The sequence below is a fragment of the Panthera tigris genome, chromosome B2 (assembly GCF_018350195.1).
Source record: "Panthera tigris isolate Pti1 chromosome B2, P.tigris_Pti1_mat1.1, whole genome shotgun sequence".
NCBI lineage: Eukaryota > Metazoa > Chordata > Mammalia > Carnivora > Felidae > Panthera > Panthera tigris.
In genome coordinates, this window is record NC_056664.1 from 79,498,126 (window position 1) to 79,514,573 (window position 16,448).

General features: G+C 38.7%; 1 protein-coding gene across 1 annotated transcript in view; it reads right to left on the minus strand.

Annotated features, from left to right (window-relative positions):
* Nucleotides 1-289: 289 nt before the first annotated feature.
* Nucleotides 290-16,448, minus strand: part of RRAGD (Ras related GTP binding D) — a 40,163-nt gene continuing 24,004 nt past the window's right edge. The window contains exons 5-7 of the mRNA XM_042986804.1: nt 15,295-15,437; nt 10,487-10,635; nt 290-3,136 (exon numbers count right to left, since the gene is read on the minus strand). Coding sequence (XP_042842738.1) covers nt 2,985-3,136; nt 10,487-10,635; nt 15,295-15,437 — 444 coding nt within the window. The 3' untranslated portion in view covers nt 290-2,984. The remainder of the gene's footprint in view (nt 3,137-10,486; nt 10,636-15,294; nt 15,438-16,448) is intronic.

Genomic DNA, 16,448 nt, shown 5'->3' on the forward strand with positions numbered 1-16,448 from the left:
GGGACCCAGCAGGGCCAGTGAAGCAATGATACTCCTGTATGGGATACAACCACACAAGTAGGAAGGACCATACCTACGCTTCACCAAGAGAATATTCTGCTCCCAGAATGATTAGTTATGAATATGCTTGAAATAAAATGAGAGCCTTCCCAAATCATGAGCATGACACATGCTTTTCAATTGGCTGTTAACATTCTTGAAAGCAACGGTTTACCAATAATTACAAATGATGTATGGCTTAAAGTAAAACATAATACGATGCTTGATTACAAATTACAACCAGTCTATAGAAGTTAAATGCATACCATACTTTAATAATCAAGACAGTTTAGCCATTTTTCTGGAGTATGTCTCAAACAGAGTTAGCATATAACCCGTATTTAACAATATTGCTGAGTTCTTAGTCATTTTATATTTAAGGGTCCAAAATATATTATGTTCACAAAATAACACTGTGAATGCCAATCAGTTTTTTACTTATTCCTTCAGAAACACTCTACCCTGGTCATACACACTAATTTTTATCACTAAAAATAACCAAAGGTGGTAATTCAGTCTCACCTCTACACAGAAGTTCTAATTGCCCCAGAAACCTGTAGGTCAAGTTCTCAACCCTTGAAAAGGAGCAAAAATGTTCCAGGGCATCACCGTAGCCATGTATTTGGGCTTTGTATTTATAGCATTAGATTTGAGACCTAAATATGGTCATACGAATCGCAGTAACCCAAGTTCCATATCAGAAATAAAATGTGAAAGGAATCAAAGAGATCTTGTAATTCCAATAGCACAGACTTCAAAAATTGAACTCTTAGACATAACTCCTACATCTGTCTTTAACTAAGAGGTCATTACCATGCTTACAGGTTTGAGGCAGTAATCTATGGATTAGTGTGTGATTAATCAAAGAGTGCACTTACTACCATGAACTTGGGTCCTATGCCATAGGATTATTTTTGCTTTCTCCAAAAGAACCATTTGCTCCTGAAGTAATAGACTTTTAAGGCACATTTTAACAAAAACCCATCATATACCCAGCTTAAAAATGGAAGCTCCTCCTGGTTACAACAATATATATATATATATATATATAGCTAAGTAATGTGTGATTTACCAGATAGGCAAGTGTCTCTACCTTTAGGATAAAGTCACATTAGAAAAGTGATTCTTTATTTGCTTAATCAAAAAGAAACATTGTGTAAAAAATATTAGAGCATTAAATTTATAAGAATAACCCATATGTACCAAGCCTGTTGGCAAAGATCCAAAGATCCAACAGGATATAGGTCTAGAAATTACGGAAAAGGCTCCTTTGGAACCCTGGGCTCCTACTGACCCAGGTTTCTGAGCAGGAATCATGAGGAAGGGAGTTGGGCGCCTTAATGATTTTTGGAAATTTCCTTCCAAAATGCACAGACCCTTGGGAGGACTCAAATCTTAAACCGCAATCAGTCTTGCATTTGCAGTTAGCAGCCTCAAAGGAATAGGATTTGGGGAGTAAAGGAGAGAGGATGGAAGGAAGCTACAGATGGAAGTGAGATAGTTTCAAGGGCAAGTAACTTTAGAAACTTGGTACATTTTGCTAGGACCAGCTTTGATTTCCTCAGGAGTCTCTGTTTAAAAATAAATAAATAAATAAAATTATTTTCTAATACCCACAAGTAGCTTTAGGGCACTGACCCTGGGGATGGACATAGAATTACCTACTTGGAATGGTCTGGGGTGAGGGGTGATTAGTAAGTCTCTTAACATCCTGATAGTCTAAGGTAAGCATAAGTGGAAGAATTTCATGGAGACAAAGACATAGCTAACTGTAACGCCTCCTCTGGCTGTCCTCTTCCCACTGATCGTTAGGGGTTTGCAGGATGGCTTTTCAGCTGTGCAGAGTGTGCTGCTAGCAAGCTGAGCTCTAGTTCAGTCCTAAGGTGGGAACAGGCAGAGTCCACAAGGCACACGATCACAGATGAGCAGGAGGCTCAGTGGCGACAAACATGCTCACCAGGATTATGCTCTCCGCTCAAGTTCTGAGACATTCCCTGCGGTCATGATCCTCAACAAACATTTTAAATGTTGCACAACAACAGGCCCATTGCTCAGGGCCGAACATACAGAATTGTATATATATTTTTAAATCTGTAGGTACCAATCACCTACAATTGGGAAACCATGTGGCCTCTGATGTTACCTTGACCAATCTCCAGTGATTGGCACCATTTTGGAAATCTGGTCCCAAAGGTTCTAAAGAACAGTAATGCAGCAAAAAGGAACAACCTCTCTGTAGAAAATGATTATAGAGATGTGTGTTGAGGTAAAGAGCTTTGTAAAAACTGTTGAGTCGGGAAGTACTGCCCCAGCTATAGAAATTTTTAGTTAAGTTTGGTGCTAACAGTATTCTACAAAACTCCCGTTTATACCAGTGATAAACAGGAGACAGTTCTTATTGCTCCTGGAGCTTGCTGCCCCAATCTGTTCCAGCTCCACTGAAAAATGATTTTTCTCGACAATTGTTAGCAAAGATTCCCAAAGTGATTAAAAAAAAAAAAAGTCATTGCCAGTGCATTGCTTTTTGATTTCTGATTGCCATATAGATCTGAACTACACTACAGTATGCATGTCCTTGACACCAAGTACAGAAAAAAGCTTAGAAAAGTTGTTTTATCAAAGTTCAAAGAAAAAAAAAACATGAAAAAGAGCAAAATATATACAGTTCCTGGCAGTCCTCACACAGGAGTTTCTGACCACAGACCATAAAAGTTTACATTTGTGTAACGAAATTACAGATTTTACTTCATTGTTAAAATACAAGTTTTGGCTTCAAAGTGCTCACTTTATTTAAAAAAGAGAAGATCAAGAGGGTTGCAGGAATTTTTCTTTTCTTACACTGAATACATCATGTGTTCCGTATTCTTTTTCCTTTTCCTTTAGTGCAACACAGCTCAGTGGCCTCACTGGAAGGTCTGGCTTAAAAAGATACTCCTGAAACTTCACTACAGCAGCACATTAGGGGTCCCATTGGGGGTGGCTCCTTTTTTCTTCTGTAGCCGATTCTGAACTTTTCGTGATTTCACCATCTTCATTCTCACCTCAAAAACTTCATGGATGGCCTTCCGGAAGCAATGAAAATTATAGTCAATAAGCCCTGGAGAAGAAAACAAAAATATTTAGAAATGTCTCATGGAGCACCTGGGTGGCTCAGCTGGTTAAGCATCTGACTCTTGATTTCAGCTCAGGTCATGATCTCAAGGTCTTGAGTTTAAGCCCAGCATTGGGCTCAGCACTGGGCATGAAACCTACTTGAAATAAAAAGAAAAGAAAATTTTTAAAAAGACACTTAGAAACAATCTCCTCTTTTCATGTCTGCGTGGCCAAGACAAGCAACTATGGGGAGGCAAAAGAGCAGCCGTAACAGAAGGTTCTCAGACTTCCCGAGGAACTCTGCAGCTGGGCTTCAGGAATTGCAGGCAAGATTTTGCAAATGGACATGTTTTCCTAAGGAAAGGCTCCAGAGATGGGGCACCTGGATGGCTCAGTCAGTTGAGCGACTGACTCTTGATTTCAGCTCAGGTCATGATCCTGGGGTCATGAGATCGGGTCCCGAGTCTAGCTCTGTGCTGAGGGTGGAGCCTGCTTGGGATTCTCTCTCTCTTTCCCTCTGTTCCTCTCCCTCACTCATGCTCTCTCTCTCTCTCTCTAAAAAAAAAAAAAAGTTTCCAGATGATAGACCACATTTCCACAGTGTCTATGATCCACAACATTTGAAGAACCAACTAAAGTGCACATTTTTCTGACATATCAGAATCCAAAATTTCTTACAATTAAGACATATCTTCCATGAAATATTTATTATTTTTCCCCAAAGGGGATTATTAAATTGACTCTGAGTGGAGGCAGACCCTGACTTGAAGTACGGCTGAGATCTCAAAGCTTTAGGATCAATGATTCAATCGATCAATATTTACCAAATATCTATTATCTTTAAGCCATAGTCATAAGCCCTGGGGAAAGCAAAGTCCTAAGTTTAGAGTGGTAACAGTCACCTCCGGTCAATTCTAAGCTCACAAGTTCAACAATCAATGACACTCGAGTTTTTTCAATACTAAGTAAATTTTAAATGCAAAAACAGTAAGGGAGAATCTTTTTGTGTTTTCTGAAATTATTGGTACAAGAATAGAATAAAAGATAATCCAAAGTCTTGAGTGCATTCTTCATCATCACTAATGTGTAAAAGTGTTGAGAGCAACATTATGTTTATACCAATTAGGATAAGGCAGTTGGTTCTATTTAACTTTATTGAAATAACTAGCCCAGTGGTTATTTCCATCCACTCAGGTGATACTTCCAAAGCCCAAACCCAAAATAAAAGAATTGGGATTCCAGCCAAGGAGTGAAATTCTTCCAAACAGTCGTAGTGCACTGGAGCAAACACCATCTCAGCTCCCAGGAGCTGGAAACCCTCTCAGAGGCGCCCTCTGGTGCTTCTACAGCATTAGTGACCACAGTGCAATAAAACCTCCAAGTGATCTCCCTCAAGACAATTACCAGAATAAAGGGATAAGTAATAATAAATAAATAAGTCCAGGGGTGCCTGGCTGGCTCAGTCGGTAGAGCATGCGACTCCTGATCTCGGCTGTGAGTATGAAACCCATGTTGGGTGTAGAGATTACTTAAAAATAAATTCTTAAAAAAGAAAAAAGTAGCTCTTTTCTGCCTGAGGCTTTCTTTAGTACCACAGAACTTCCTCAACCGCACACAGACAGGTACCAGAGATATGGGAATGAACGTTTTAAGGGTACTCCTCAAACAGAGGGGCCTGGGGGAAGGTGGATAAATGTTTCAGTCTTCCATACTCAACTGGGATGATCTGAATTTGTTCCACACAGCTTCTCAGAGATTCTCCTATTGGGAGTGAGCATAAAACGGCTCATTGACACCACTGTGGGGGGCTTTTCTACCTTCCCAACTCATTTCCCCACTTCATCAGTTTGGTTTTTGGGACCATTTTTCATATAAAGTATGTAATTAAAAGAAAATAGGGGCACCTGGCTGGTTCAATCAGTAAAGTATCCGACTCTCTATCTCAGGGTCATGAATTCAAGCCCCACACTGGGTGTGAAGAATAAAAGGAATAAATTTCAAATATAAAAGAAAATAAGGAGCAAATAAATGATTTTATTTAGTGGGAATTTGGATACAAGATGTGAGAACAACCTCAAAATTCTTTGCCTATACAGTAAAACCTTGGCTTGTGAGCATAATTCATTCCACAGGCATGCTTGTAATTCAAAGCACCTGTATATCGAAACAAATTCAAGAACTACTGCCTCAGTTGTGATCATGTGAGGTTCGGCATCACATACTACTTATATTGCAAGACATAGCTTGTTTATCAAGTTAAAAATTACTAGAAATATTTGCTTGTCTTGCAGAACACTTGTAGAACAAGTTACTTGCAATCCAAGGTTTTACTGTATATGGAACCAACTTATGGAAGAAAGCTTAGCTAAAAAAAACTGGCTCAGTGAGAATTCAACTTGCAGAAATATTCTATCGGGGTGCCAGAAATATTCTATTTAGTCGGTTAAGCATCCGACTCTTGATCTTGGCTCAGGTCATTATCTCAGTTTATGAGATTGAGCCCTGAGTCAGGCTCTGTGCAGACAGTGTGGAGCCTGCTTGGGATTCTCTCTCCCTCTCTCTCTCTCTGTTCCTCCCCACTTGCACTCTCTCTCAAAATAAATAAATAAACATTTTAAACAAACAAAAAAGAAATATTCTATTGATAGTTCCTGAAAAATCTTAACTTAATTCATCTTTGCAATTTAAAATGTTAACAGTATCTTGCTGCATTTGAAGTTTTAAAAGTAGAAATTCACAAGGCACCTGGGCAGCTCAGTTGGTTGAATGTCAACTCCTGATTTAGGCTTAGGTCATGATCTCAATATCGATTGTGAGCTCAGCATGGATTCTCTCTCTTCCTCCCTCTCTGTCCCTCCCCTGCTTGTGTTCTCTCTCAAAATAAATACATAAACATTAAAAGAAAAAAAAAAGATCCACATGATAAATTCCTGCTTAAATTTACTTCCATAACCATACATGGATGTTAAAATTAATGGGCAAAAGTGTGAGGAGGAACAAAATTTACATAGTTTTAAAGTATTTATTAACTACAAAGGGAAAGACAGGAACTTTCCAGTGGAAAAACCTGGCAGAGATTGCCTTAACTAAATCAAGGTCAGCATCACCAGTAATAAGACTTATCAACATCATGAACCACTTGATATGATACACTGAGAAGGACACATTCTTGCCTAAGTACATAATCTTGTTCCAACTGTGTGGAAACAATAGACAAATCCAATTTAAGGAACATTCTACAAAATAATTGATCGATACTCTTCAGAAGTGTCAAGGTCATGAAAGATGAAGAACTGTCACAGATTGGAGGAGACTTGGAAGAATGACCAGTAAATCAATTTGGGATCCTAAAACAGAAAAAGGGTATTTTTGGAAAAATGGCGCAATCTGAATAAGGTCTACAGTTTCATTAATAGTATTATACCAATGGTAATTTCCTACTTTTCTTTAAAAAAAAATTTTTAAATGTTTATTTTTGAGAGTAAGAGAGACAGAGCGTGGATGGGGGAGGGGCAGAGAGAGAGAGGGAGACACAGCATCTGAAGTAGACTCCAGGCTATGAGCTGTCAGCACAGAGCCCGATGCAGGGCTCAAACTCACAAACCATGAGATCATGACCTGAGCTGAAGTTGGATACCCAAACGACTGAGCCACCCAGGCACCCCTCCTACTTTTCATACTGTACTATATAGTATGTAAGATGTTAACATTTGGAAAATTGGATGAGGAATATGTGTAAACCATGTACTATTTTTGCAACTTTTCTGTTAAGTCTAAAATCAGTTCAAAATAAACAAGCTCTCCAGGTTGACACTAATGTACCCTAAATTTTAGGACCTGCCACTAGCCTAGATTGTTTTGGGGCTCTAGTTGTACTATTTGCATTACTTTTCTTTTATTTAGCTTCCAAAATCAACATGAAGTATTAATCACCAAATATAAATTCTAAAAATATCTTTAACCAAGGAAATATATGTATAATGGTTTAAAACACAATATGCACAGAGGCACCTGGGGGCTCAGTTGGTTAAGCACCCAACTCTTGCCTTCAGCTCAGGTCATGATCTCACGGATCATGGGTTCGAGCCCTGTGTCATCAGCTCCCCGCTGACAGTCTGACAGTGCAGGGTCTGCTTGAGATTCTCTCTCTCACTCTCTGCCCCTTCCCCTTCTCTCTCTCTCTCTCTCTCTCTCTCTCTCTCTCTTAAAATAAATAAATTAAACAGAACTGATTCTATGTAGGGACAAGCCCAGGAATCTTAGCTCTGACTTGCCATACACTGGTAGTATGACTTTGAGAGAAAGTCACTCCTAGTTCCTGGGTCTGGGTAGAATCATCTATAATTGAGAGAATGAAACAAGGTATGGTCCTGTACATGTTCAAAATTCCATGAATCTATTATATAACCTGCTCTTACTTTTAGCAAGATGAAAATAAGGAATAAAAGATTAACACTACTTCATTAAAAGTTTTGAAAGCCAAGGACCCAAAAGGCAATTTGGTTGATAACAGTCAGTAAATACAGGAAAAACCTACAACTTCACCAAGAAGCAAGGAAATGTAACTTGAAACGATACTAAGTTTTTAATAATCAAAAAGAGGTTTTTTTAATAAAGAGCACAAGTAGGGGGAAAGGGCCCGAGAGAGAGAGAGAGAGAGAGAGAGAGAGAGAGAGAGAGAGAGAGAATCTCAAGCAGGATCCGCGCCAGTGCAGAGCCTGACATGGGACTCAATCCCACGACCCTGGGATCATGACCTAAGCCGAAACCAAGAGTCAGACACTCAACTACTGAGCCATGCAGGCACCCCAATAATCAAATTTTTTAATGCTAATACCCAATATTAATAGGAATATAGCAAAATGGATATTCTTATATTCTCTTATATATTCTCTTATATTATTCTCTTCTTATTCTCTTATATTCTCTTATATATACACTTATATTCTCTTAATAGCATAAGCCCATAAAATCTTTCAGAAGGACATTTTGGCAATATGTATCAGAAGCCACCAAAACACAGGGCACCTGGGTGGCTCAGTCAGTTAAGTGTCCAACTCTGGCTCAGGTCATGATCTCACGGTTCATGAGTTCAAGCCCCACATCAGGCTTTGTGCTGACAGCTCAGAGCCTGAAGCCTGTTTGGGGGGTCTGTCTCCCTCTCTCTCTGCCCCTTCCCTGCTCACACTCTGTCTCTCCCTCTCTCAAAAATAAATAAAACATTAAAAAAAAAAAAAGCCACCAAAACTTGTCTACCCTACCCTTTGACCTAATTCCATTTGCTGAAGTTTTTCCGGATAGCCAAGATGTACACAAATATTTAGTGCAAAAAAAGGTCATCAGAGATTACTTACAACATTAAAATCTAGAAACAATACAAATTTTGAACAATAAAAGAAGCTAACATAATCATTAAAATGATGTGACAAAAAAAGATTTAGTGAATTAGAGGTCTGTAATAAATTCAGTAAAGGTTATGAAGTAGTATTTATCATATCATTCCATATAGATAGAGACATAGCTATAGATGAAATGTCTGAAACGTTATAAAGAAAATGTTGAGAGTGATCTCTGAGAAGCTTGTCAATAATTATTTCTTTTTTGCTTATTTGTTACTTCTAAGTTTTCTAACTGAATCTATTTTGTAATAAAAAGAGACAATAAGGGGCACCTTGCTGGTTCAGTGGGAAGGGCATGGGAATCTTGATCTCAGGGTCATGAATTCAAGCCCCACACTGGGTGTAGAGATTACTTAAACAAATAAATATTTTAAAAAAGAAACAATAGGGGCGCCTGGGTGGCTTAGTTGGTTAAGCGTCCGACTTTGGCTCAGGTCATGATCTCGCTGTCCGTGAGTTCGAGTCCCACATCATGCTCTGTGCTGACAGCTCAGAGCTCAGAGCCTAGAGCCTGTTTCAGATTCTGTGTCTCCCTCTCTCTGACCCTCCCCCGTTCATGCTCTGTCTCTCTCTGTCTCAAAAATAAATAAACGTTAAAAAAAAAAAAGAATAAAAATCTAAATTGTGTTTTTATGCTTAATGAATTAGGAAAATTTTCATGATATAAATGAGTAAAAACAATACGATATAAAACTATATAAACAATATAGCCCCACTTTTGTCAAAAGGAAAGAAGGGATGAGGGAGGTAGGTGGGGAGAAAGAAAATCTCAGAAATTTAACATGGGGATTTAGCTCCAGATGGTGAAATTGAATGGTTTTATTTTGTTCTTTATATTTTCCCAAAGTTTCAAAGTATTTTTATAATGAACATGTGTTGTTTATAAAGAAAAAAAAAAGGCATTTTAGTAAATGTGACTATTGGCACTCTGTTGGGAATTTTTTTATCCTAAAAAAATTGGTAAATCATGCCCTAGTTGCTAGCAAAAATCCCTAGTGTGTCAGTAAGCTGGTATTTCCCAGTTTAAACAGTAGGGGGAGGAATAAGTATCTCTGTGAGTTTAGTTGCTTTGGCTTTATTTTATTTTTATTTATTTACTCATTTACATTCACATATAATATGTATTTGTATATATTTACATTATGTCATATTTATCATTTACTCATATATTATTTGTTTTTCTTTTATTTATTGGTGACTCTATTGAGCATATTCATGTCTTCCCTTTTCAGAATCATGATGCCAGCCCTGTGTTTTGAGGACTCTTTAAAGAATGTGCAGAGGCTGGGGTACCTGGGTGGCTCAATTGGTTAAGTGTCCAACTTCGGCTCAGGTCCTGATCTTGTGGTTTACAGGTTCAAGCCCCATGTGAAGCTCTGTGCTGACAGCTCAGAGCCTGGAGCCTGCTTCAGATTCTGTGTCTCCCTCTCTCTCTGCTCCTTCCCCAGCTCTCACTCTGTCTCTCTCTCTCTCTTAAAAGTAAATAGACATTTAAAAAAAAATTTTTTTTAATAATGTACAAAGGCTGAACAGAAGTTAAATACTATCTAACTTTAATGTTGTACAAATCCCCTCCTTTACACAGGGATCTCAAGGGGTCACATGGTCCCTAACACCATGCAGTAGAGTGGACCAAGAGGGAGGCCACTGGGGCCCTCCCTGGGAAGGGACTTTACAGTCTGGCAACAAGGCTTTGGCCAGCTTCACTGCCAGAAAAGCAAAAGCTCCTGGGAGGATGGTCTGGTGCCACCTCCTCCTCTGGCAGCTGCGTCACTAGAGGGCAGGCTGGCTCACAGATCCCAAAAGCCTGACTGAGCTGGGTAGGAGCCAAGGGGGCATGGTGACTAAAGCCTGGAAGCTTCCACAGGCATGCTGCTAACGGCCCACATTCAACGAGCAGAAGTAATAGGAGTCCGAAGTGAAATATTTCATTTAAATCACACACACAAAATTACCTTTTCTTTCAAAGCTTTCCTCTCTGACAAAGCAAACAAGAGCCAGGAACTTTGTCACCTCCTTTAAATAAAGAACTGTTGTGTTATTCAGCTTTATAATGGCTGTTGATTCCTTGTCATAGGGGGTTCCTGCTCCATCTTCTTTGAGGCTGAATAGGGACAGAAACCAGAACATATTTGACTATTGAGAAAAACTACAAACTGTAACCCAGCAACAGAGACCAGCTTTAACACACAGAATGATAATCGTAACGAAAAGTTGTTTACAACTACAGTGCTTTACAGCAAAAGTCTCAGAAACACACAATCACAAGAATGTACATGGTGTATGACAGTCCCTTCCTGCTGACACAATGAGTGGCTGTTGGGGAAGGTGGGCAACTCTTCAGGCACCTGAGGTACACAGGTGAGGGATGAAGGTTAGCTCTTCTCGCCTCCCTAGCCCACGGGGCTTCTTGTTTTCTTCTGACAGAACAACCAGGCTGTCAAAAGCATGGTCTGATGAAAGACCAAGAAGGGCTGAATGACTGTTCCAAATTACAGAAGCCTAGGGAGACACAACAGCCAAGGACTGGCTTAGAGCCTGAATCAGGGGAAAGAATTGCTATAAAAGACAGATTTGGAACCACTGGTTAAGATTTGAATACGGACAATATATTAGATAATGCATTAATGTAGCCATGCTAAATATGCTTAATTTGATAAACTGTGGTCCTATGAAAGAATGTCTGTTTTTTGGAGAGATAAACACCCAATTATGTAGGATCAAAGAATCATGATGTCTGCAATTCACTTTCAAATAGTTTAGCAAAAACAAATCAACAACTGTATTAGAAAAAGAAAGAGCAAATACGGGAAATTGGTAAAAATTGGTGAATCCCAGTGAAGGGTACGTAGGAGTTCACTGGACTATCTTTGCACATCTTCTGTAGGGTTGACATTTTTTTCAAAATAAAACGTTAAATAAGTATACTGGTCTATTTAAGAAAGTGTGGCCTGCAGACACAGATGACTTGGGTTTGAATCCTAGTCCACTTATTATGGGAACTGGGCAATGTGAGTAGCTTCTTTGAGCCTCAATTTTCTTACCTGTATCCTAACAGAAATTACCTCAAAGTTTCCCAATGCAATGAAATAATAGACACACAGCACTGAGCACAGTGCTGAAAACATGTAAAATGCACAATGAATGTTAACTATTGTGTTAACTATTATTACTAGTATCGCCTTGAATGATCAAAACTGGACCCTCTGAAGACACTAATGTAATCAGAGTTATGATTTCTTTCCTCAGAGGCAAAAGAGCACTTCCCTGCACCTTTTCTGCAACTGTGTGTGTATGCATGCATGTATGTATTTTTGCTTCCCAAATTAATGAATAATTGACCAGAAATGATTAACTAGAATTGTGCTAGACCTTATTAATTCAACATAATAACTCAGCTGGTGCTAAACCAATCCCTTTGCATTATAAGAGCCAGCTTTTACTATGTGACAGGCACCATTCTTAGCTTTTACCAGGAATTATCTATTGTCTGGCCTAAGAATCCTCTAAGCCAGGTATTGAGAGGAAATAGGATAATTTGGTCAAAGCTGACGATGGGGGTGGAGCCAGGACTCAAACTAATGTAATTTCAGAGTTAATGCTTTTAATCTCATAAATATCACAAGGAAGTAGCGTGCCAAACCAGATTAAATGAGAAGCATGAATTGCAGAGTATTTCAAAGGAAATGCAAGCTTTTAGTTTTGAGATTATTTTAAACCGGCACATATACGCATGGCTGCTTAAAAGTAAATCGTGGAAGGTAGTTTTTTTAAAAAAAGGATTCGACTCACTATAATCTATCAAAACGTGAAAGAAAAATCTTTAAGAAGTGTTGGATCTCTGATGTTCAAAACGCTTTATCAGAATTCTTAACTTCCTTTGTACCATTTTTAGCTGCTGTGTTTCTATACTGTATTTCCCTTACTAATAAGGAGTGTTCTGAGAACAATAAACTGAAACACCGGACTTTTTTCGCCCAATGAAGAAAACTGCATTTAAAACTTGCAAGTAAATATAATAGTAAACAGACACCAGGCACTGTTTGCCAACAGCACTTAGTAACACAAGAAAATTCTTAGGTGGTAATGTTAAATGAACAAAGCAGGATATATATAAAATAACATATACAAAGTGACCACATCATCCTAAAAATTACACAGAGAAATAAGAATAAAATATATGAAAATGTTAATAGTGACTGTCTCTAGATGATGAGGTTAGGGGCTATTTTAATTTTATTCCTTATGCTTTACATATTTTCTACAATGAGCATGGATTACATTCATAATCAGAAAAAAATAAACATTAAACAAATTGGAAAAACAAAAAAGATCCAAAAAATAACAAGTAAAAATTGGTGAAGCATTACAACTGCAACAGCTATCCATTTTCTACCACTCAAGTTTCTAGCTACAAAGCAATGAAAACACAGGACGATGTAACGTATTGTAAAGTGTGCATGCGTGCGTGTGTGTGTGTGTGTGTGTGTGCGCGTGCATGTATATTTGGTGAACAGAAGCTCAGCAGATTCCTGAGCAGACTGAGTGAGGCACCAGATCACCTGCCTCTGGCTCTGCTGGTCTCCAAGGAGCAGCTGGGAACTGGCAGAAGTCTGCTTCCTTGGCTGCTGCCAGTTAACTGCGCTGGCTCCTTGTGGCTCCAACAAGCACCAAGGAAACTCCAGAGCCCACGCCCGATTTGTGACCCAGGTTCTCAGGAACACTGCACTCCACCTCAGAAAAACAATCTGACTCCTCCCGATTCCGCCTGCCTCGTGTTTGTTTTAGCTGGGTGAAAGGAACTCTGATTAACATCATTTACATGAACAGCTTACCACTTACACCCAATTACCATATGGCACAATAATGATTATGCATATCATTAAATATGTGCCAGATTAATTGTGTTTATTGTATTTGATTACCACAGCAATCTAGACTGTAATCAGGGTATATTCAGTTTCCATGACTATTTCAAGGTCATCCACTTGTAGCTGAAAAACAATAGAATGCTGTAGAGCAGTAATCTTGGGCAACAAGGTCTATTTCTGAAGCCAGATGGCAGTGTTTAATAATAATACTAAAAAGGCAATAAACTTGGGAAATAAGGTCTGTTTCTAAAGCCAGATGGCAATGTATTACAATAATAACAATAACAACAATAATAATAATGGAAGCTACCTTTATCCAGGGTCTACCAGGTAAAGCCTAATGATACTTCATCCTCACTACAGTCTTGTAAGTATCACTTTCCCTATTTCAGAATGGAAGGGACCATGCATGCACATGTGTATAACAGAGAGAATCTGAACTGAGGGGGCAAAGGATTTTCAGATAGTGGAAAAGAAAAATGGGAAGACTGAGACCCTCACAAAGGCTGAAGAAGGAGGCTGTGTGAGGTAGGTGACAGCTGGTGAGTAAAAAGGAAGATGAACACGAGCTTTACCTCATCAATGACTGGATAAGCATGTAGATCCAATATAAATCAACGGCAACAACTTGCTATCTTAAGACAGACAAACTAATTCATATCCATTCACTGTATACAACACCCATTCAGGAAATTTAAAGTCATGTAGAAATGTTTCTATGTCTGGTACCACAATCAGTTTTCCCCACTCCTGGTTTACTTTATATTATTCTAAATGTACAGCAAGTTCTGTTTTCTAAGAATCTAAGACCATAATAATAAACAGGTAATATTGTTTGCTTGGTTTTATAATTCTCTGCTGCTCATAAAAGAAGACAAAGTGTGTTAAAGAGAATCCAGAAGTTATTTCCTATAATGAAGAAGGTAATAGAAGTGTTGTTAATAAGAGATATGTATTCAGAATTCTAGGATCTTAGTCTCTCCCAAGTGTATATGACATTATGATATGATGACAGATCAGTAGAAGAACCAGGAATCAGTTAGACTTAAGTTCAAATTCTAGTCCTATCTTTTATTGACAGTGTGAGCAGGGGTTAGAAACTTAAACTTAACCACTCTGAACCTCAGTTTCCCCATCTGTGAAATGGGGATAGTAATTCCCATTTCCCTATTCCCATGGAATAGCAGGGAATTAATGATGTAACGTAATATGTTTATTAGCAGAATACCAAGCATTTACTCAATAATTTTTTTATTATTGCATGCTAAATGGTATATTTATAGATCTCAGTTATTTAAAACAAAAGTATTAAAATCAAATAAGTAAATGCAAATGTTACAAAGGTTGTGAAAGGTTTCATTTTCTAATCTTAAGTATGGCTTGATCATAGCCTTTAGGAATATTTTTCCTACCCAGGGGCACCTGGGTGGCTCAGGCGGTTAAGCATCCAACTTCAGCTCAGGTCATAATCTCACAAGTTCATGAGTTCCAGCCCTGCATTGGGCTCTCTACTGTCAGTACAGAGCCCACTTCAGACCCTCTGTCTCCATCGCTCTCTGCCCCTCCCCCATCTCTCTCTCAAAAATAAAAATAAACATTTTTTAAAAAAGGAAAATATGGGGTGCCTACGTGGCTCAGTCAGTTAAGCGTCTGACTTCGGCTCAGGTCACGATCTCGCACAGTTCGCGCGTTCCAGCCCTGCGTTGGGCTCTGTGATGACAGCTCAGAGCCTGGAGCCTGCTTCGGATTCTGTGCCTTCCTCTCCCTCTGACCCTCCCTACTCACGCTCTGTCTCTCTCTCTCTCTCTCTCTCTCTCAAAAATAAATAAACATTAAAAAAAATTTTTTTATTGAAGAAAAAGGATAATAAAAAGAAAGAATATTTTACTTACCCATAAATACAAGAGATGTCAATAACCACATCGATCATATCACAGCAGAGTTCATAGGTTTGCATATCCACTGGGGTACTATCAGTTGCAATATAAATTTTACTGACCACATCAAAGAGAAATGCCTTTTCAATTCCAGAATTCTGAAACAAAAAGAAGATGCTATCTTAAAGGTACAGCTGATTTCAGAACATGTCATTGTTACATAAAAAAATTATATGCCATCCTCAGTGTAAAATATAAATGAGCAAAGATTAATTTGCTAAAATTTTGTTCTTTTTTATTACAATTTAAACTTCACATAGGGGCACCTGGGTGGCTCAGCAGGCTAAGTGTCTGACTTCGGCTCCGGTCATGATTTCACGGCTCAAGCATTTGAGCCCCACATCAGGCTCTCTGCTGTCAGTGCAGAGCCTGCTTCAGTTCCTGTCCCCCTCTCTCTTTGGCCCTCCCCAGCCTGTGCTTTCTCGGTCTCAAAAATAAATAAAAACATCAAAAGAAAACAAAAAAAATTTTAATAAAAAATTTAAAAACCTCACATAAACCTTTATAATGGATTTGCATATGAAATGGAAAATTCTTATTTTTCATAAATTATTTACTTTAGGTAAACAAACTGGGCAGTGTTTCCTGGCTCTTAGAGATGTACCTGCAGTTAGGAAAAGGCAAGTAAAAACACTAATTTTACTGACTGTAGATTGTAAATAAATTTTAAAAAGCTAAACAAACTCACCACTATACAGTGACAGAGTAAATATGCATACAGCCATCACATCTGACTCAACTGAACAGAAGAGCTTGCCTAGAGCTGCCGGTTTATAGGACTCATTCAGCCAGCACATCATCCACAGTGTTAAACATACACAAATATTTAAAACAATATATCTTTTCTTTCTAATATTTATTTATTTTTGTGAGAGAGAGTGTGCACAGGGGAGGGGGCACAGAGAGAAGGGGACAGGGGATCTGGAGAGCCTGATGTGGGGCTCGAACTTACGAACCGGCAGATCAACACCTGAGCCAAAGTCGGAAGCTTAACCCTCTCAGCCACCCAGGCACACCATCACCAAAACCACCCTTAATGTTCCTTACATCTGGTAGGGCTCTATCAACACTGAATGACTGCCTAACTTGAATAAACACTGTATCAGTGA